The 21,761-nt window shown below is 38.5% G+C and overlaps 2 protein-coding genes across 5 annotated transcripts in view; one reads left to right on the forward strand and one right to left on the reverse strand.

The window, feature by feature from the left end:
* Window positions 1–21,761, reverse strand: part of GPR107 (G protein-coupled receptor 107) — a 94,418-nt gene that overhangs the window by 14,360 nt on the left and 58,297 nt on the right. For 3 of the 4 annotated variants that reach the window (XM_069069384.1, XM_069069386.1, XM_069069387.1), the window contains 3 exons: window positions 10,286–10,335; window positions 8,330–8,413; window positions 7,016–7,137 (listed from right to left, as the gene is read on the reverse strand). In XM_069069384.1, the coding sequence (XP_068925485.1) occupies window positions 7,016–7,137; window positions 8,330–8,413; window positions 10,286–10,335 (256 nt within the window). Of the gene's footprint in view, window positions 1–3,844; window positions 5,911–7,015; window positions 7,138–8,329; window positions 8,414–10,285; window positions 10,336–21,761 lie in introns of those variants that run through there. The other variant, XM_069069388.1, reaches the window with a different exon arrangement.
* The window catches only part of TOR1A (torsin family 1 member A), a 381,690-nt gene continuing 367,846 nt past the window's right edge, over window positions 7,918–21,761 (forward strand). Inside the window, exon 1 of the mRNA XM_069069392.1 lies at window positions 7,918–7,921. The gene's annotated coding sequence lies outside the window, so the exon portion shown is untranslated. The remainder of the gene's footprint in view (window positions 7,922–21,761) is intronic.

Below are 21,761 nucleotides of genomic sequence, written 5' to 3' on the forward strand. Positions count from 1 at the left end.
GCTTCACTGGTTTTATCTGTGCAAAAACTTTTAAATTTCAATAATACAAAATTATCCATTTTACCTCCCGTGATCTTTTTTGGTCATTAACACTTCTCTTATCCATAAATCAGACAGATAATTTTTTTCCATATTCCCTTAACTAGCTTATGGTACTACCTTTTATGTCTAAATAATATATCCATTTGGAGCTTATTTTACCCCCCAAAGATTCTTGAACAGTGTTGGCTGAATTAACAAAATCTGTCGGTCCAGCTAAGGGAAGAAGCTGGTCACCTGGAGTGGAGAAGCTCTATTTGGTCACTAACCTAAGGCTGTAGCCATCACTATTATGGGTAGAAATTTTGAAAGGGGAGAGAATACTTCCCCAGAGGTCTTAACAGGCCCAGACTACTTTATCTTTTAGAGAAGGGCAAAAGTATCTTATAATGGAATTTTTATTCTTCCTATATTAATTCTACCTTTGGTAACAAAGTAACTAAAAATCTTACTGTAGATGCTAGCAATAATGAATACAGCCCTGCAGATCACAGACATCTTTCTAAAAAGCAGAAAAAAATCCCACTGATATAATCATTATCATTTCCTCTCTGCTGGTTCACATGTAATGGCTGACCTTGTTCAGAAAGAGTTCACACATTTCTCTGAGAGCACACAATACATACAATGTTGCTTCTGCTTAACATCCTGACTGGGATACTGGGAAATACAACAAACCTTTTGATATCTAGTATACTTTCTTCACTTTTCCTTGGGTACTTAACTCAGAAACAAAATGCAATCTAAAGTTGATTGAGTTTTTCTTGGGTTATGATAACCTGGTTAAAAAAAAAAGTTGCTAAGGTTTAAAAAATTAAAAAAAAAAATAAAGAGAAGACCAACGCATGCTGACATAAATAAACAGTGCATATTCCAAGCTCTGTTTGCCAAGTTTCTGGTGCTACAACACAGAAAACTTTTTCTCCTTTTCTACCTTCTCTCCCCTCTTCCCTTACACTCTACGGATAACCTACTCTGTCAAAATGAAATAGATGTTAAAAATCCATCACTGTGGGAATGTTGTAGCATGAAATCTATAACTCACATTATCCTATTTTACCAGCAAACCTTTAAGAAACTAACCACAATTGGCCCTTTCTAAGCATTACCAACCTCACAAGGCTGTGAAAATAGCATTTTGTAGCCTAAAGTGTGTTAAATATGACCCGCTGTTATTTTACTCCAAGTGGGTCTCCAAAGGATTCTCTTGATGCTAACTGCAAACCACAGTACATCCGCATGGTTAAAACAAACAGACTTGCCTCAGCAAGGAGAAGTAAGGCAAGATTATATTAGCATTCCAAAGATCTCAATAAGGAACTTAGGAATTTTCAGCAACTTCTCTGCTTCATACTTCTCTTTCAACTCATTCCACTCTGGCTGCAAATGACAAAGTGACCAAACAGGCAAAGGATCAGCTGGCCATGGTACAGAGAACTAGACTTCAAAGGATCTGTGGGGCAGCTCATCAATAGCCATCTGTTATTCTTTATATAACTGAACAGCCTGCTTTTCCAAGGTAGTAAGAAATGTACTCATGGTGAAGTGGACAAAAAGCTTTGCAAATGATTCAATTAATAGATATGCCATAATTGTCGCTGTAAGTTTTCAGTTGTTTTTCAGTTGCATCTGATTCTTTGTGATCCTATTTGGGGTTTCCTTGGCAAAAGACTGCCATTTCCAGGGGTGGCTAGGTGGTGCAGTGAATAGAGCACTGGCCTTGGAGTCAGGAGGACCCGAGTTCAAATGTGACCTCAGACACTTAACACTCACTACTAGCCGTGTTGGGCAAGTCACTTAACACCAACTGCCCTGCCTTCCCCTCTCTAAAAAGCAAAACAAACAAACCAAAAAACTAAGATTGCCATTTCCTTCTCCAGCTCATTTTACAGATAAGGAACTGGGGCAAACAGGGTTAAGTGACTTGCCCAGTGGTCACACAGCTAGTAGTGTCTAAGGCCAGGTATTTCTGACTCCAAGCCTGGCGTTCTCTCCATTGTGCTAATGATTAAATTAATAGATTAGCCATAACTGTCATTGTAAAGCTGGTATCTAAAGAAGAGACCCCTAGTGTAGAATCTTATAACTGCTTCATTGGAAGAAACTTTAGAGGTTATCTACTCCATCATCACTTCCTACTCCCTCCACTTTACAACTGAGAAAAATAAGGCCCTGAGATGTTTAAGCAACCTGCTCAAGGCCACATAAATGTTAACAGAAAAGACAAGATTAGAATCTAGATCTCCTTACTCTCAGTCTGGTGATCCAAATTTCACTATGTTACTGCCAACACTGGCTTTAGTCTAAGTAATTAACATAGTTGTTTCTACAACCAAATATAGAACGTCCTCTGGATTCAAATGTAGCCTGGCATAGTTAACAGATTACAAAATCAGACTTCAATTCCCCTGCTTCCACTTCTCACAACAAATGAAATCAATAGGCACCAAGAGGTTAACAGGAGTCTTGAGAATGGTAGCCTGGAAGCAGAACTCTAAGGAGACCACTTCCCAGCTGTGGCAAAGAAGCTCAACATTTCCTCCCCCCTGCTCTTAGTCACAGGATGACAGAAATAATCCAGATCACCATAAATATGCATGCTAAATGTAAAGGCTACTGAATCTAGTCATTGAAACTGCATTCAATACTTTTTAACTTACTGAATTTTTAATGACAAGTTCCATTACTGAAAACTAGAAGCATCTTTGAATCTCAGCCCAGAGAAAAACACTGAAGTAAGAGGGGATGGGGACTAAGACTGAAAATCAGTGTTACTTATAATTATGCCATCGTTACATATTCTCATAGGGAGACATCATATTTGGTTTGGTAGTTTAATAACTGCATACAAAGCAAATGATTCTTCTCTCTGAAATCAGGGAACAGAAAAGATTTCCACCAAGTGGCATGGCTGAAATAAATATCTATATAGCTTTTCCTGACCAATGGCTTATAGCTAATCAGATATAATATCAACAAATAGACTATGTCACAGTCATGTGACAGTTAGAGGAACTTTTAGAGTAAAATTTCATTAAGGAGGTAGGAGAGAAACTACAAAGGAAAAATGTTATCAGGGGAAAAACCTCCAAAAACTGTGAATGAAGCTCAGGTTAGAGGAATAGAGGCAGTGAGGAGCACTCAACAAATCAGAGCTCAAAGGGCCTTCAGGATGTTGTCTGTCACAAAGGAAGGAACCGTTGGAAGGACTCTTCTCTTCAAATAAAGTCCAAATCTGGTCATCTAGGAACCTCAACCACATAAAAGCTGTGGAGTGCTCATATGTAAAAATCTGCTTAGGCCAAGTCTAAATACTAGGTTTTTTATTATCTACGGGGTGCTTACAGGCCCATGTAGATGACTTTCCACTAGTGAGTACAGAAAACTAGTAGATTGCTTGAAACCAATTTGCCCATATGAGGAGAATGTCATAGGGGGTTGGGAGTATCGTAACTGATTGGCAAAAGATAGATTTTTTTTTTGATAGAATGATGCAAATGCTCTCTCTCCTTAGAATAACTTAACTCCTAAAGAAAAGAACTTTATGGGGAGGGAACTCTATATTCTAGCCAAAATGGATTGCTAGCTGTTCCTTTCCATCTCTTGCCTCTGTGTGTTTACACAGGACCTTCTCTCATGTCTTAAATACATTCCTTCTCTTTTGTTTGCTTTTTTGAGGGGGAAAGGCAGGGCAATTGGGATTAAGTGACTTGCCCAAGGTCACAGAGCTAGTTAAGTGTCAAGTGTATGAGGTCATATTTGAACTCAGGTCCTCCTGACTCCATGAAATGACTGAGGAAACAGGTTCAAACTCCCAAGCATACTGATTTATTAAGCAATGCATGCCAACTGCATAACAAATTGGGACCAGTCATCCGCCTAAGCTCTGGCACTGTTGAGTCACAAGATGAAGTCAGTGTGGTTCACTTAATTCCCACTAACCACTTGGTATTATTATTCCCTCAATTACCTCAGTGACAGGAACAGACTTTTGCCTCAGTTAACACCCCTTTCCTTATTCTTTCCAGATGAAAGTGCTCTCTCCCTTCTCAAATTTTCTTAGAGCATTCAGGATCACCTGCATCCTTTGCTCCGCCACGTTCTACCTCGTCTTATACCTCCCTGTGTCCATAAGAGAACATCAGTGTCTCAAAGGTAGAGATGAGGTCATTTTGAAATCTTTGCAGAATCAGGGCTTTGCATCTGGTATGTTCTCAACAAGTGTTCCTTGAACTGAACTGACCTCAAGCCCTTCTCTAAGACGAAGCTCTGGTCACTCTTGGCTTGGGTTATTTCTAGGATATTAAGACAGAAGTAATTTAGAAATGACATTTCCCTAATCAGAAAAGGGAAATAATATCTCTGGGCTGCTTCTCTTTCATAGAAAGTTTGTATTTAGTCTTTTCAGTCTCTTTCAGATGAATAGAGATTGCACTGATAACCTGAACCTGAATTTAGGCCTTTTCTGCTGTGACATCTCTAATAAATTCATAGAATTCTTTCAAGAAAGAAATTCTTAGTAACTCTGGGAGAACTTTCCCAGATTAACAATTCTTTTCTTATCTTTTTTGGGGGGGAAGCAGTCAAATTCTTTTCTTATTTAAGGCTCTTTAGGCTCATTAACTGCAAACTATAAAGGTGCATGTAGGGACAGAACGCTCTTGTCATTCACAGACTACATTTTTACAAGACAAAGTCCTGTGACTTGGTATTAAAAATCACCCACACCACACCACAATAGCCAGTGTATGTGTATATATATATATATATATATACACACATATATATATATATATATATACATTTAATAATTTCTTTGGTGGCAACATCTACTCTCAAGTAGCATAACTCTGCAGTTACAGTATCAAGGATCTTTTTTATACTGGAGAGACTTTCACTTACTTCTTAGAGGCAGAGAATGCAACCTATGTTGGAGGGAGTACGTTAGATCACTACATCAAAGCTCAGAGAACCTCCTGTGTACCTTGTCTTCTCCAGATGAGCTGAACCCTTGGAGCATGCTAAATTCAAATCCAGATATTTAATAATCCCAAGCAAAAAAGGGGCACTGAAAGGTAAAAACTCACTAAGTATGGTCAAAAGAAGTCAAATAATTAATGTCTGAAGGGCTTACAGAATAATTTAAAATTATTTAGCAGAATAACTGGTGGTTAGTATTATTACTCTCATTTTATCTGGAGTGTAAACTGAGATACCATGAATACAAATGATGACTCAAATATATGTGAATTCATGTTTCTCAGACTTTTTCTATTTATTATCATCTGTGAATTTGCCAGAACATGTTAGCTTACACTAATCCTCCTCTCTGTCCAATCACAGCTTAGCTTTCTGACCACTGATGCCTATGCACCATCATATTACACGAACATTCACACCTTCTCCTAAGGTATCTATTATCACATCTACACTTCTATCCATCAAAAAGTGGCAAAGGGAAACAAACTCAATATGTTGAAAGATACAAGGATGTCCTTAAGAAACTAAACTTACATCACAAAACTTAGATGTTTCTTCCAGTACTACTATTCAGTGAGCAACAAAGCATGTGGAATAAAAAGCCCCCATCATCCCATTTCCCAACTCTTTACTCCAACACAGTATTTTTTTTTCACATTCAAGTTGAAGTTGCAACCTGAAAATGTATTACAGAGATGATAGTTTCTTCTCCAATATGTTGCCACGGAGATGAGGTCTAATTGAAATTCTGTCAGCACAGTGGACTGCAGATGCTAGTGCTTATTAAATTGACTCCAGTTTGTGGGTCCTTAACAGGAAAGTCACTTAGCAGGATTTTGCTAATTCTGCAAACAAATTTCCTGTTACTGTCTTCCTTGCTTCTCCTCATTGCTGGTTCATTCAGAATCAAGGGAGAGAAAAATGGTTGGTTCTTTGAAAAGGGTGGTATTACTGACCTATGAGTACAGCATGCCCTTTGAATTATTTTTCTGGTAGTGGTAATAAACATAAAGGGAGTCATCACATATTATAATCCTTTGGATTATATATAATCATGAATGGGCTGTTTCTCATCACTTAAAGTGCAAAAAGTCAAAATGCTTCCAGCATTGCATGCAAAGAACTTCTGGCACATAGCAAGCACTTAATAAATGCTTGTTGATCTGACAAGTAAAATAAAATGGAATATAAATATGGCTGCCTTCTGGCTAACCCCCTACAAATCCACAAATCAACTAAGATCCAGCCTGCCAAGTATGGATTACACACTATCTGATGTACCTTCTGAGTTCTATACCTTTTACTTCCCTAAAGACTGACAAGAATCTTTTTTTTTTTAGAAAGGCTACAAATCAGAATTCAGTTCAGAATCCCTCCATGAATTACAATTATTTCCATTCTGAAATGAAAGCTTTAAAGTCACTTGCTATATTAAACATAAAAGTCCACTTTAACAGTTGCATGAAGTAATGCCAATGCATTAACTAGGAATGCTGACCTAACTTCATGACAACATGATATCTGTAAATAAGCAAAATTGACAGATTTAATACAAACAACAAACTTTTGAATTTTCAGTCACCAGCTCCTAAAGTCAGAAGCTGAAAAGGACTGCCATTCTTCTATTTACTATAGAAACCATTCAATGGTTTTGAACCTACCAAAAGTGTCCAAGTATATTCCAAGTCCTAACTGTCACAAGAAACACATTACATTAATTACTAAAAGGAACTACTAGCCTAAACATGTCAATCATTCTTAAAAGAGGCAATCTCTGTTTTCCCTGAATAAATTGTGCAGTGCTTGGCAAATACTTCAAACTACTGAGGTCTAAATATCTGTTTCTTTTTTGTCAAATATAGAGGAAATTTACCTCTGGAGCACCTAAATAGGTTAACTCGGCCAATTCACACTGTGGTATTTTTATCCAATGAGGACTGAGATGGACAAAGAAAACATAGATTTTTTTTTTTAGAAGAGGATAGAGATTCCTTACACAGATTCCATTTCCAAATCATCATCTTCCTGAGATAGTTGCAGGTAGGGGTTATCAGATGCTGGGCGGAATTTATAGCCAGTTAGAACAAAGAACACCAGAGTTGCCATTTCATCCAGTAGCTGCAAAATGAAAGGCACCCCCCATAAAAGAATTAGTCAAGAACTATCCTTGGAACAGAAATGGAATCAAACATACAAACATACAATCCCATTTCCCACACTTGGTCTGTATTCTTTTGTTCGCCTCAAAGTTCACTGGTCACTGGTTTTATTGAGGCAGTTTCACCAATGCCTCAACTTTTAATACTATTCCAAGAAGATGAATTTCATGAACAGGAGGTATACTTTTTAAAGGAAAATAAATCTCTCTCAAAACTGTTTTTCGTAGCTCCAAATAGTTAACTTATTCGTAGTTATCCTCATCTTATAGGCAAGGAAACTGAAGTCTAAAGAGATTAATAACTTGGTTATATTGATAGTGTAGTGCCAGAACTAAGCTTTGAACCCATGTTTCCTACCATTAAGTCTAGTGTTGCTTTCTCAAAGTAAGAAGGTCCCTCAGGAATTATCCTATGCATTACATTTATACTTCATGGTATGATGAGAGGCAGTGTAGCAATAGTAGATAGATAGTTGGATCGAGGAGACTTGAATTCAAGTGCTATCTTTGATTCATCCTAGCTATGTGCTGTGTAACCAAGGACTAGGTTATAGAGTTGTTGCTGCTGTTCACTGGTATAAGAATTCCCTAAATTGGTGAAAGAGAAGTCTGCTTTCCCATTCCCACCAATTAAAAAAAATTTTTTTTTAAAAAGATACTAGAGCTAGTGGGGGCAAGGGATCAAGGCTACTTTATGCAAGTAAATCCATAAATGAAGGGGGAAAATCATTTTAGTACATGGGGGAGGGGAGCTTTAATTATAAATATAGGGCACATCCTAAGTTTTCTTTCTCTGCCTAAGATCTGTCTCTCCCTCCTCCCCTCCTCTCAAATCTTTGTAAACTAAAAAGTAAATCAATAATGCGATTACTTTCAGATTTTCCATATGATCCAGCATCTTCCACAGACAAAAGGAGATTTTTAATTGAAGATAATTAGAAAAAGAAGAACTTAGCAGCTTATCCTCAGGTAATAAGATAAAAGTATAGAGCAGTAACTGATTTTCTTCTTGAAGAGGAAGAGAGAGAGAGAAAGAAAGAGAGAGAGAGAGAGAGAGAGAGAGAGTGTTGGGGGTAGGGAGGAAAAGGCCATTATACTCATTTACTTAAATTAATTAGAAGTCTGATATACTTCCTCCTGCCAACTACATACCTGGTAGAGCCATTTCCACTGGAATGGAACAGCAAGTTTGAGGAGAATTGCAATGATCCTTGTGAAATAAATGTAACAGACAATCTACAGAAAAAGGGAAAGGTAAAATAAATACAATCAACACACATTAATGCCATTATTTTCTACGCAAATGCATTTAAAACTATAGAACACCATTTGGAGCATATCACTTTAGACTTATAATGTCAGTTAATAAATATGGGTGAGAGGGTAAAGAAAAGAATTGATTTTGTGGCAGTTACACTTGAAACGATAACTTCATTATCTCTAGGCAATACAAGTGGTCACCATAGTGCAACCAGAGAAGAGTGCAAAACATTTTAAGAATGGCCAATTTGAATTCTAAAATGATCCCTTTGCCATCTCATTCAAATATACCCTTTCTTACTATTCAGTTGAAAATAATGCCTTCTTTGGTTTCAGTCCCCAAGACATAAATTTCAATTCCCAGATTTAGAGATATATTTGTAATGATTCTTCAATGGTGACAACAGAAAAAAATGCAACACAAAAGAGAATCCAAATGTTCAGATCCTCATATTCCTGGTTAAACACACTGATGCTCCACATATGGGAGAGACACATTCAGGGGAAGTTAAAATATTCAATTTCTTTCCCTTGCTGATACGGAAGAGCCTTGAGACACTGCTCTGGGAATTTAAACAACACCTTACTGTGATATGGATTTAACCACAATGCCCGACACAATCATCAAATCTCACTGGGAGTAAACTGAGGGTTTGTATGGTCTCCATACTTGGTTTTTAAAATAACAAATACAGCTAATTGGTTCATCCACCCCTGCCATATTTGCTGTTTACAATTCTTACATTTGCTTAGGAAAATGAACTATTTGAAGCTGCTGACAATGCCAAAGTCACAGATGGTGTGATAGCAAGATTCAGAAAATACTTCTTTCCGAATGAGTAGACCAATTCTAGAAGGCTCTTGCCTGCCACCCCCACAAAGGGTCTGGAATTTCATCTTTTTAGGAAACATTTGTGAACTGAATGACTTCTAGCAAGCTCTGTTTGTAATGCTATAATTAAGAACCATTTCTCATCTGTTATCTTGTTTTCAAGATTAAAAAGAAATCTGCTACAAATAGTTTTTCTATTCTCAAAAAAAAAAGTTCTTCACCAGAGAGTGAAATTCATTTTCTTTAACTGCATCGTGAAATCTAGAGAAAAATCATTCCATCTTCAATCTCTATGGCTTAATGGCTGTTTCCCCTGTCTAGAATGCACTTCCTCCTCATATCTGCATCTCAGAATCCTTTGTTTCCTTAAAAGCTCAGCTCTGGGGTGGCTAGGTGGCAGAGTGAATAGAGTACCAGCCCTGGAGTCAGGAGGACCTGAGTTCAAATCCAGCCTCAAACACTTAAACTAGCCATGTGACCTTGGACAAGTCATTTAACCCCAACTGCCCTGCCTTCCCCCCTCCAAAAAGAAAAAAAAGCTTAGCTCAAATACCACCTTCTACATGAGGTCTTTCCTTATCTCTGTTGCTACTGCTTTTTATCACCCCCAAATCATCTCATGTTTATTTTATATGGATTTTCTCTATGCTTAATTTTATATTGTATTTATAAACAGAATGTAAGCTTCTTGAGGGCAAGGACAGCTTAATTTTTGTCTCTGTATCCCCAACTCCTAGCACAGCACATGACAGAGAGTAGGCACTTAATATACTGATTGATGATATTCTATTCTTAATGACAAGGATGACAAGTAACAGGTATTTGCTATTTTATTAAAAAAAAGTTTGTTTAATTTCATTAAAAAATGAAATTCTAAGAGTACAGATTCAGTGATGACGCATGTGTTTTTTAATAGCAAACACAAGGATAGAAACTTAAGGCCCACCTAAAAAACGTTTAATACTTTTGTTCTCCCAAGTTGGTTTTCATTTATAGAGCTAAGATTTCTTACTCACCAATACGTAGTAATGTCTGAATAATTTCAGCTTTGCTAAGTTAATAGCAGCTATGGAGAGAAGGAAACAAAAGAAAAGGATCATTATTTTATTTTATAGCAATTTACAATCAGTTGGTTATAATCACCTCTCTGAAAAGAGAGTTCAATTCTGGTATAGATCGGCATTTTCCTGTAAAAATTATACATCCCTGGTGTTCTGTTCATTTCACAACATACACTACAAGTAAGTATCATGAAGGTAAAGGGAATACAGTGGAAGCAAAGTACGTGAAATCCCAAAATCTGCTTACAGAATCGCACTGGCTCAAACTGGCTCAAATGAACCATTTGGAAGAATCTCTTATAGCTGAGGTTCTGATTTCAATTAACCACATCTGTGCCTTTTGCAGAATTCAATTAGGTTTTCACTTTGGTCCTTTTTCACTGACCAATTGTGATAACCCTTTTAAGCACATCACCTGTTACTTTTCTGGCTAAGTCCTATCAAAATCAGTGTCCAAGGTCAACAGAGACTAAAAATTTTCTTATCTTCACCTATCATTATGAAATACTGATGACTAAATAGGGTATTTGACACTTTTTCTAGCTTGGTAATTCATTCATCATAAATCCTACTGTAAGTTAGTTAATTCTTACAAGTAAAATTCAATTATTGCCTCAATTAAAGAAAGTGACAATTGGTGGTGAAGAAAGGAACTTTTTCCTTATTTCTTTTCTTTAAAATACATTTTATGTTTATTTTTAGTTTACAACATTCATTTCCATAAGATTTTGAGTTACAAATTTTCTCCCCGTCTTTCCCCTACCCACCACCCCAAAACAGCAATCCCACTGAATACCCCCTTCCCCAATCTGCTCTCTCCTATATTCTCCCCCATTTCCCCTCCTACTTTCCAGTAGGGCAAGATGGATCTCCATATCCCAGTGCCTGCATATCTTATTTCCCAGTTGCATGGAAATAATAATATTTTTTAAAAAACATTTGATTTTAAAACTTTGAATTCCAGATGCTTTGCCTTCTTCCCTTGTCACCTACCCTTACCAGGAAGATAAGGAATTCAATAAAGGTTGTACATGTGTATTTACACAAAATATTTCCATACAGGATATATTGTGACAGACTGACTATATTTCCCTCCATCCTATCCCACCCCCCACTTGTTCTATTTTCTTCTTTGACACTGTCCCTTTTCAAAAGTGTGTGCTTCTATCTACCCTCCCCCCAATCTGCCCTCCCTTCTACCATCCTCCCTCTTATCCCCTTTCCCCCTACTTTCCTGTAAGGTAAGATACCCAATTTAGTGTGTATGTTATTCCCCTTAAGCCAAATTCAATGGGAGTAAGGTTGAACCATTCCCTTTTGCTTTCCTGTTCTTCCCCTCCATTGAAACAGTTTTCCCTTGCCTCTTTTATATGAGATAATTTATCCTATTTCGTCTCTCCCTATCTCCTCTCATTATATCCTTCTCTCACCTCTTAAATTTATTTTTTAAATATCATCTCTTCCTATTAAATTGATTCTGTGCTCTCTATGTATACCTGTACATATATATACACACACTCACATATGTATTCATATGCACATATACCCTCCTATATAGACACACACACACACACACATATATATACATATATATATATATATATATATATATATACACACACACACATTTATATTCCCTTCAACTATTCTCATACTGAGAAAAGTTTCATAAGTTACAATTATCATTTTTCCATGTAGGAATGTAAATAGTTTGACTTTGATAAGTTCTTTATGATTTCTTTTTCCTGTTTACCTTCTCATGCTTCTCTTGCTTCTTGTATCTGAATGTCAAATTTTCTATTCAACACTGGGTTATTCATCAAGAATGCTTGAAAAGTCCTCTATTTCACTGAATGACCATATTTTCCCCTGAAACATGATACTCAATTTTGCTGGGTAGGTGATTCTTGGTTTTAATCCCAGCTCCTTTGATCTCTGGAATATCATATTCCAAGCCCTTCAATCCCTCAATGTAGAAGCAGCCAGATCCTGTGTTATCCTGATTGTGTTTCCACAATATTTAAATTGTTTCTTCTTGGCTGCTTGGAATATTTTCTACTTGATCAGGGAACTCTGGAACCTGGCTATAATATTCCTAGGAGTTTTCTTTTTGGGATCCTTTTCAAGAGGTGATCGGTAGATTCTTTCAACCTCTATTTTGCCTTCTCATTCTAAAACATCAGGGCAATTTTCCTTGAGAATTTCTTGAAGGATGATTTCTAAGTAGTTTTTTTGATCATAGCTTTCAGGTAGTCCAATAATTTCTAAATTATCTCTCCTGGATCAATTTTCCAGGTCAGTGGTTTTTCCAGTGAGATATTTCACATTGCCTTCTATTTTTTCATTTGTTTGGATCTGTTTAACAGTATCTTGATTTCTTATAAAGTCATTAGCTTTCATTTGCGCCATTCTAATTCTGAAGGAATTATTCTCTTCAGTGATCTTTTGAAATTCTTTCTCCATCTGGCAATTTGGCTTTTTAAGGCATTCTTCTCAGTGGCTTTTTGGACCTCCTTTGCCATTTGAGTTAGTCTATTTTTTGAGGTATTATTTTCTTCACTCAGGTTGTTGACTAGCTTTTCATGATTTTCTTGCATCATTCTCATTTCTCTTCCCAATTTTTCCTCCATTTCTCTTACTTGATTTTCAACATCCTTCTTGAGCTCTTCCATGGCCTGTAATAAGTTCATATTTTTTTGGAAGGTTTTGATGCAGGAGTTTTGACTTCATTGTCTTCCTCCCATTCCATGCTTTGATCTTTTTTGTCCCCCATAAAAGGAATCTAAGGTTTGACTGCTGTGCTTGCTTTGCTTTCTTTGTTTGCTCATGTTACTACTCAATTATATGAGTTTTGAGCTTTTTTGCCACAGGAGAACTCTGCTTCCAGAGAGGATAATTTTGTCCCAATTGCTGGGGTTTTTGCAGCTGCCGGAGCCATTAGTTGGGTGCCCTCTCTATAGCCCCCACATGCTCTGGCTCACTGGTCACACACCCCAAGACCACAATCTAGATCCAAGCAGGTTAAAGCCAGAGCAATTACCCTCTGAGTGGTCGCTTGGTCCCCCTACAGGCTGCAGGCCAGGAGCTCCGGAAGCATCTACACGGCAGCGGCTGCATGGCCACAGTGCCTCCACCACTTCTCACCTTCTCACCCGGGGGCAGTGGACGGACCCCATTCTCAGTCTCCCTGTTCCCACAAAGTCCACACTGACCTTTTACTTTGTCATTGGAATTTATGGGTTGATAATTCTGGAAACTGCCACAGCTGATGGTGATCCACTCTCCTGAAGTCCACTCCAGCCACTGCTGGTCAGGGCCACCCTAGGGCTAAAACCGTGGGCTCACACGGGCTGGGCTCGGCTTCCGGTGTACTGTGATGGACCCTTCCTGCCAGACTGCTGGAATGCCTTCAGCAGGAGATTTGTTTCTCTCTCTCACTTTGTGGGTTCTGTAGCTCTAAAATTTGTTTAGAGTCATATTTTATAGGTATTTGAGGTGGTTATGGGGAGAGTTCATAGAGTTTTCCTGCTTCTACACCGCCATCTTGGCTCCACTCCCCCCCTTCTTATTTCTTCTATGGCTGATGATTAGTGCCAAGCAAAAAGGAGAAATCTACCTGTAACATGGTTAACAGCTTGCAGCATATTCAAAAACATGATCAGAATGCCCTGGATGAATTGATGAAGTTATCTGCCTGATACTAAAAAAAAAAAAAGTCCTTAAGGGAATCAGAACTTTCAGGAATTAAGGAATTGCAAAGCAATAACAACAAACATTTATTAAGTGCCTACTATGAGCGCAGCATTGTGCTAAGCACTATGGATACAAATGTAAAAATACTCTCTGCTCTCAAAGAGTTTATGTTTTAATGAGGGAGACAACATGTAAATAATTAGGTACCATAAAATATATATGGAGTAAAAGAAGGTAATCTGAAAAGGGAAGGCACAAGCAGCTGTGGGTACCAGGAGAGGCCTCCTGAAAAAGGTGGGATATGAGTTAAAAGACAGCCAGCAAACATTTTATCTAATGGAGAAAACAAAATACAAAGAATTGTGCACACAAAAACACACACATACACGAGATACACACAGAGTAGAGAGAAGGTGTAACCTTTTAAGGACACCAGCAGGGGGTGGGTCTGTAAAAGGCTTCCTACAGAAGGTGGGAATTGGCTAAGTCTTTTTTTTTCCTATTTAATTCTTTTCACTTATTTATTTTTAGTTTTCAACATTCACTTACATAAGATTTTTTTTTTGAGGGCAATTGGGGTTAAGTGACTTGCCCAAGGTCACATGGCTAGTAAGTGTTGAGTGTCTGAAGCTGGATTTGAACTCAGGTCTTCCTGACTCCAGGACCAGTGCTCTATTCACTGCACCACCTAGCCGCCCCTACTTCCATAAGATTTTGAGTTCCAAATTTTCTCCCCATTTCTCCCCTCCCCCCTCTCCAAGATAGCATGTAATTTGATATAGTCTCTACATATACATTGATACTGAACCTATTTTCACATCAGTCATGTTGTAAAGAAGAATCAGAACCAATGGGAGAAACCAAGAGAAGGAAGAAACAAAAAAAAGAGAGAGGGAGCAAATAATATACTTCAATCTCCATTCAGATTCTATAGTCCTTTTTCTGAATGTGGACAGCATTTTCCATCATGAGTCCTTTGGAATTATCGTGGATCCTTGCATTGATAAGAGAGATAAGTCCATTATAGTCAATCATTGTACAATGTTGCTATTGCTGTGTACCATGTTCTCCTGGTTCTGCTCACTTCACTCTACATCAGTTCATTCAAGTCTTTCCAGGTTTTTCTGACATTCACCTGCTCATCATTTCTTACAGCACAATAGTATTCCATTGCATTCATATACCACCACTAGTTCAGTCATTCCCCAACTGATGGGCACCCCCTCAATTTCCAGTTCTTTGCCGGCATAAAGAGCTGCTATAAATTTTTGCACATGTGGGTCCTTTTCTCATTTCCATGATCTCTTTGGGATACAGACCTAAAAGTGGTACTGCTGGGTCAAAGTATAGATATACCCTTATAGCCATTTGGGCATATTTCCAAATTACTCTCCGAAGAGTTGGATCAGTTCACAATTCCACCAACAATGCATTAGTGTTCCTATTTTTTCATATCTTCTTCAGCATTTCTAATTTTCCTGTTTTGTCATATTAGCCAGTCTGATAGGTATGATGTGGTATCTCAAGAGTTGGTTTGATTTTCACTTCTCTAATCAATAGTGATTCAGAGCATTTTTTCATATGATTATATATAGCTTTAATTTCTTCATCTGAAAACTGCCTGTTCAAATCCTTTGACCACTTATCAACCGGGGAATGACTTGTATTCTTATAATTTCACTCAGTTCTCTATATATTTTAGAAATAAGGCCTTTATCAGAGACATTGCTTGTAAAAATTCTTTCCCAGTTTTCTGCTTCCCTCCTAATCTTGACTGCACTGATTTTGTTTGTGCAAAAACTTTTCAATTTAATGTAATGAAAATCCTCCATTTTGCATTTCATAATGTTTGAATTGGATTGAGTCTTGAAGAAAACCTGGGAACCAGGAGGTAGAAGTGAAGAGGGAAAGTATTCCAGGCATGCTGGGCTGGTCAATGAAAAGGTATGGTATAGGGACTGTCATGTTCAAGGAAGAACAGGAAACCCAGTGTGGATTGTAGAGTATGTGGATGGGAGTAAAGTCTAAGAAGAGTGGAAAGGTGGGAAAGGGAAACAGGGAATTCCCAGAGTTTACTGAGTGTGGAGGTATCTATAATATGATCAGATTTGGACTGTAGGAAGATAATTATAGCAGCTATGTGTAGGATAGACTGGAGCAGGGAGATACTTGACGCAGGGAAACCAGTCATAAGTCTACTGCAATAGTCCAGTTGAGAAGTGGTAAGGAAGGGTCTGAACTAATTATGTGGTGCATGAGTGGAGAGAAGAGGATGTGCATAAGCCATGTTGTGAAGGTAGACACAAAAAGCTTTTGACAATGGATTGAATAGGCTGAATAGAGAGAAGGAGAAATTGAGGTGACACTGAGATCTTGAATCTGGGTGACTAGGAAACTGATGGTGCCCTGAAATGTAATAGGGAAGCTCAGATAGGAAAGAGGAGGATTTGGGGGATAGATAAGAAATGTTCATACACATGAACATTTGCTTTTAAGAAAACTGTATTACAGTACATTTACCAACAAAGACTCTCTTCACTACCCCTTGCCCTTAAAACTTTTTTAAATTTTCTGGTTCTCCCATCATTCAACACCTAGGAGTATTTATAAACTATCATTTAGTCTTTTGTGTTTCATGGAAGGAAAATAACACCTTAATATTTAGATAATTAGGAGGACAAAGAAATAGTTAACACCCTCCCCAACCTACTCCTATGTAAACATTTTTAGTTACCTATTGAATGAACTGAGGCTTTTTTTTTTTTTTGCTTTTTGAAGGGCAATTGGGGTTAAGCGACTTGCCCAAGGTCACACGGCTAATAAGTGTGTCAAGTGTCTGAGGCCAGATCTGAACTCAGATCCTCCTGACTCCAGGGCTGGTGCTCTATTCACTGAGCCACCTAGCCGCCCTTGAGGCTTTTCTTAAGAAAGCAATGTGCTGCACCTATTTCCCTTCACCTTGGTGAATGAGAGACAAGGAGCAGCAACTTGTTCCTTTTTAAATGCTTACATTTTTCCTGTTCCATTTTGCTTGTCTGAGAAATCTGACAAATGAGACTTGTATATATCTTGGCTGGCTTCACTTAAAAAACTGCTGCTGCACACAAGTGTCACTTATTTATATATTATGCTTGGATTTCTAAGTAGTTTCCAAGCACAATAGGTTCATTTCAAAAAATGATACTGGGAATCGTTATTTCTATCCTTTCAGAGGGTCGATTAAAAGCAGAGATTTGCTTTAATGGAAAAGAAATCCTACCCCCTACCCTCATCGCTTTCCTTGTCCAGAGCAGTGTTTTCATTATGGCACACCAAAGGGGTGTGTTCAGTGTTCTCGTAACTAGGAAATCCTCTGAAGGCAAGCAGTCTGTGAACCTTTATGGAAACATGCTAGAAAAATTCAGACAAAAGTGTCAATTAAGATAAGCCAACTTAACCAAGAGCTATGCCACTTCAAAGGTTAAGTTATAACATTCTAGATAACCTGGGTTTTGTTTCTAAGAAATGTACTTCTGTTGCCCAGAGGAGAAAAATGGAACTACCACAATGTTTCTGCCTTTATTGATCAGTCATGTAGGAGGCAGACCTGAAAAGTGATTGCTACTTGCAGACACAGCAAGTAATAAGATCTTGTGTCACTTCCTGAGATTTTAGTTGCAGACTACTAAGTGGACGACAAAGTGTTAAAGTGGTTATTTACTGGAATCGTTATGCAAGTTAAGACTAATTATGGCACATGAGACTGTGGCATGCAGTGGAAGGAACATGAGGAGCCCAGTCAGGAGCCCTGGGTTTGATACTTATTGCCTATGTGATCTAGGACAAGCAACCTCAACCTCTCTGGGTCACAATAAGAGGATTTGAGATCAGGGCCCTTTCAGGTCTAAATTCTGTGTTCCTATGGTCTAACAGTGGCTGTCAAACCTGGCTTGAAATTCATAGGAATATGGAATATTCCAAAATAGGAAAAAACCATGGACTAGAGACATTCAGAGCCCTGGGTAGTCCACAGGAGGCATAGCACCATGGGTGTCAATAGCTCTGACTGGCACATGATGAGTCAGGATGCTGGGCAGGCAATGGAAGATGATGTCTCACTGGTAGGAAGGGAAAACAGAGCTTTACTCCTGGCTAGGCAGCATGTGACACTTCCCCAGGGTTATGCAACGTGTCAGTGATGTAGCTGTCAGAGGGCTGGAATCCTGAGCATCAGACTGCTATTCTTCACAAGAGGATTTCACTCGAGCTACAAAGTACTGCCTGCTAAATGATTCTTTTGAAAATACTAAAGCTAAGTGCCAAAGGGATTGTCAATTGGGGGAGGACGGAACTGGGGAGAGAAAGGGGAGGGGGAAACAATCGCTATTTCTGGTCCTACCACAAGAAAGGGAAAATAATGGTTTAAATCACTAGCAAGAACACTAAACTCTTAAGTCAGGAGACATGGGTTCTAATTCTGATTTTGACATAGCCTCACTGTGTATGTGTAACCTGACTTTACTGCCAAAGACCTTAAATTCCTTTTCTGTAAGATGAAGGGACGGCCTGGACTAACATTCTCTTTTAGCTCAAACATCTGAGGGCCACGTGTACAATTTTTCCTATAATGTTTAAAAACTATAATAGCCACCACCACAATACCTCAAGAATGTAAGGCCAAGTGCCTTACCTTATTTCCAGGGCATCTTACCACAACCACCACCTCTTCAAACCCTTATTGAAATGGTGAGTACCTGACCTGAGCTATCGGTGCTTTGCTGCTTGTGCCAAAGGACAAATATACATCTATAAGTGATCATTTCTCTGTGGTTCTTCCCCCTCAGATCAGAGCAGGCAGAGGCCCCTCCCTACAGGATTCTCACTGTGTGCTCTGCCTGTGTGCTGATGTGAGGTGTGAGGTGTGCTGGTGTGAGGTGAGGGGCTCTCCCTTATTTCCTAGGCTGAGGCAGTCTCCTTCCTTTTCCCCAGGAATTTCCTAAATGATTACAGAATGACTAAATAAATAATGAAGAGATTGACAAAGTTAGAACCCTAGGGATAGGATGCAACACAACAGTGACTCAAAACACAAGACTACCAATGCTCAGTCATCATCATCTATTTACTTTAAGAAATTAATACTGAATGATTCATATGGCATGTAAAAACAAAAGGCACCTACAGCTGTTGGAAAGGTGGGGTAAGGGATTCCATGTGAGTTTTTCCTTGAATCTGAGAGAAATCACTAAGGTTTAATCTTTATTCAACATTATCCTCTTCACACCTTCCCTCTTCTTTCTCTACAGGTATTGCTTCATATAAAATCTTGATTCAAACTCAGAAAGTGATGACAGATTGAAAACAACCAGGAAGGAAAGAATTAGAGAAAGACTGAATGCAAACCTGAATCTACTGACTAATGTAAAGACTTTCTCATTTTGGAAAAGACTTCATTTCAGTTTTTAGAAAAGGTAGTGGTCTTTGCTCATGGCTAAGCAAGCTTTTGTACATTGGTTTCTACAAGGTATCTTAACAATTAGATAATGCTTTTTTTTTTTTTTATCAAAACTGCTCAAAGGATTTGAGTAAGATATGTAATAAATGGAAACCACAATGTCCATGGAAAACTATCCACAAAATCAGTGGTTCAGCAACGGACTGGCTAGGTGACAAGCATGTTGTCAAGTCTAGTCTTCATTGTCCTCATTTGTTAAGTGGCCCATTTATTAAGGCTAATTAAAAGGGGAGACAAGATGGTAGAGTAGTAGGAAGCAATAAAGAAAACTCCCCCTCAAAACTCCTCCAAATAGATCTAGAAAATACCCCAGACTGAATTGTAATGGGGAAATCCAAGAAAAAAGTCACAGTAAGTTGTTTTTCCAGTCCAGTTCAGCACAGGAAGAGGTCATGCAGCAAGGCAAAAGGAGGTCCCAGGCCCATAACAGGGTACCCCTGGACCTCGATGGGAATAGGGGTCACCTGACAGCTTTGTCATCCACTACCCAGTTGTGGGTCACTGACCCAGGGCAGATTGAAGACTTACACTAGGGGCAGCAGTTCAGAGTGAAGGGCAGTTGTGGGCCTTGAGTGATATACCCAGAGAGGACCAAGTTCAGAAATAAGCATCAGCAGTGTGGCTTAGATCCTAAGAGTAGAGGGGGGTTTCTGTTCCAGCTTCTAGCCCAGCCTGAAGACTACAGAGGGATAACCAGGCTAGGAATCCCAGACCAAAGGGGACCCTGAAGTTCTGTCATGATGAACCAACAGAGCTTTCCTTCTAGCCGACAGTGACTGAATCTAGAAGCAATCTACTATTGTTCAGACCCAAACCAGGTCAAACTTGAAAAGCTCAGAACAGAAGGCAGCAATCAGGCTTTGCCCTGGAACTCACCACTGTGAGAGAACTGCAAGCTTGCTAGGCCCTAATCTGAGTTATCCCTAGGATGGATCCTAGAACAACGAATACTCGAGAAAGCAGCAGGACTAGCACAGACCTTCCTACCAAAAGTTCAAAGTTCAGCCCTAACATTAATCTGAAGAGAAGAGTAGTTGGAAAGAATGAGCAAAAAAAAAAAAAAAAGAATTCCATTATTAAAAACATATTATGATTACTCAAATATTCAAGACACAAACCCAGAAGAAAAGGGATAACTCCTGACTCTAAAACAAAGCATCAACAAACAAAGTCTCAAAACACAGCCTGGGCACAAATTCAATTAGTATTTCTGAAAGAGTTAAAAAAAAAAGTTAACAGTTTAAAATATTTCTATCAAGGAAGTGAGAATGTCAGAGGAAAAAAAAATTAAAAGAAATGAGAGGCGTGGAAGGAAGAATTATAAAGGAAATTAACAGGAGTTAATTAAAGGGAAGTGAAAGTACCTGAGCAAGGTTATGGTAGACAATTCGACTGATTCAGAAGTTCAGTGGGGAGGGGGATGAAACAACTTGGATCCATCCCCGAAGGTAGGCCCTGGAAGGGAACTTTACCAATGGGAGAAGGGACAATGTTCATTTCTGACCCTTTATAAAAATACTGAGGGAAGTCAGGTGGCACAGGGGATAAAGCACTGGTCTTGGAATCAGGGAGACTCATCTTTGTGAGTTCAAATCCATCCTCAGACACATACTAGCTGTGTGACCCTGGGCAAGTCACTTAACCCTGTTTGCCTCAGTTTCTCATCTGTAAAATGAGCTGGAGAAGGAAATGACAAATCACTCTAGTATTTTGGCCAAGAAAAACCCAAATGGAGCATGAAGAGTAGAACACAACTGAAACAACTAAAGGACAAAAACAAAAACATAAAACTATTGACCCACAGATGAATGGAGAAATGAAACACTATAATTCTTGAAATTCTGCAGTTTTAAAAAAGTACTTGTGCCAGTGGTAAACACAATCTTGTGCTGTAAAATCTTTTGTCAGTAATGGCAAAAAAACCTTTTCCCTATAAAATTTCTCTAGCAAAGTCACCTTCAAATAATAATGGTCTGTCTTATTGGCCCTAAAATATTCTTAGATTCAGCACTGACCTTCTACATCTCTAATTAGGCTACATGACCAGCACCTGCAACACTGTGAGCTGTCTCAGTCAAATATTCCATCCTCAACTATAATCTTGAGTTCCATACATCTTTCTTACTTTGCTTTCTTTATTTACAATTCAGCAACATACTTGAAAATGCAAAAGGTTATAGTCTGCAGGCATAGCCTGGACAGCAACCAACAAAACTCTCTTAGATGAATAAATCTGACCTTCCC

This window comes from Petaurus breviceps, unplaced genomic scaffold (assembly GCF_028583685.1).
Source record: "Petaurus breviceps papuanus isolate PSGF00001 unplaced genomic scaffold, PetGlider_PUasm1.0 90779, whole genome shotgun sequence".
Taxonomy (NCBI): Eukaryota; Metazoa; Chordata; class Mammalia; order Diprotodontia; family Petauridae; genus Petaurus; species Petaurus breviceps.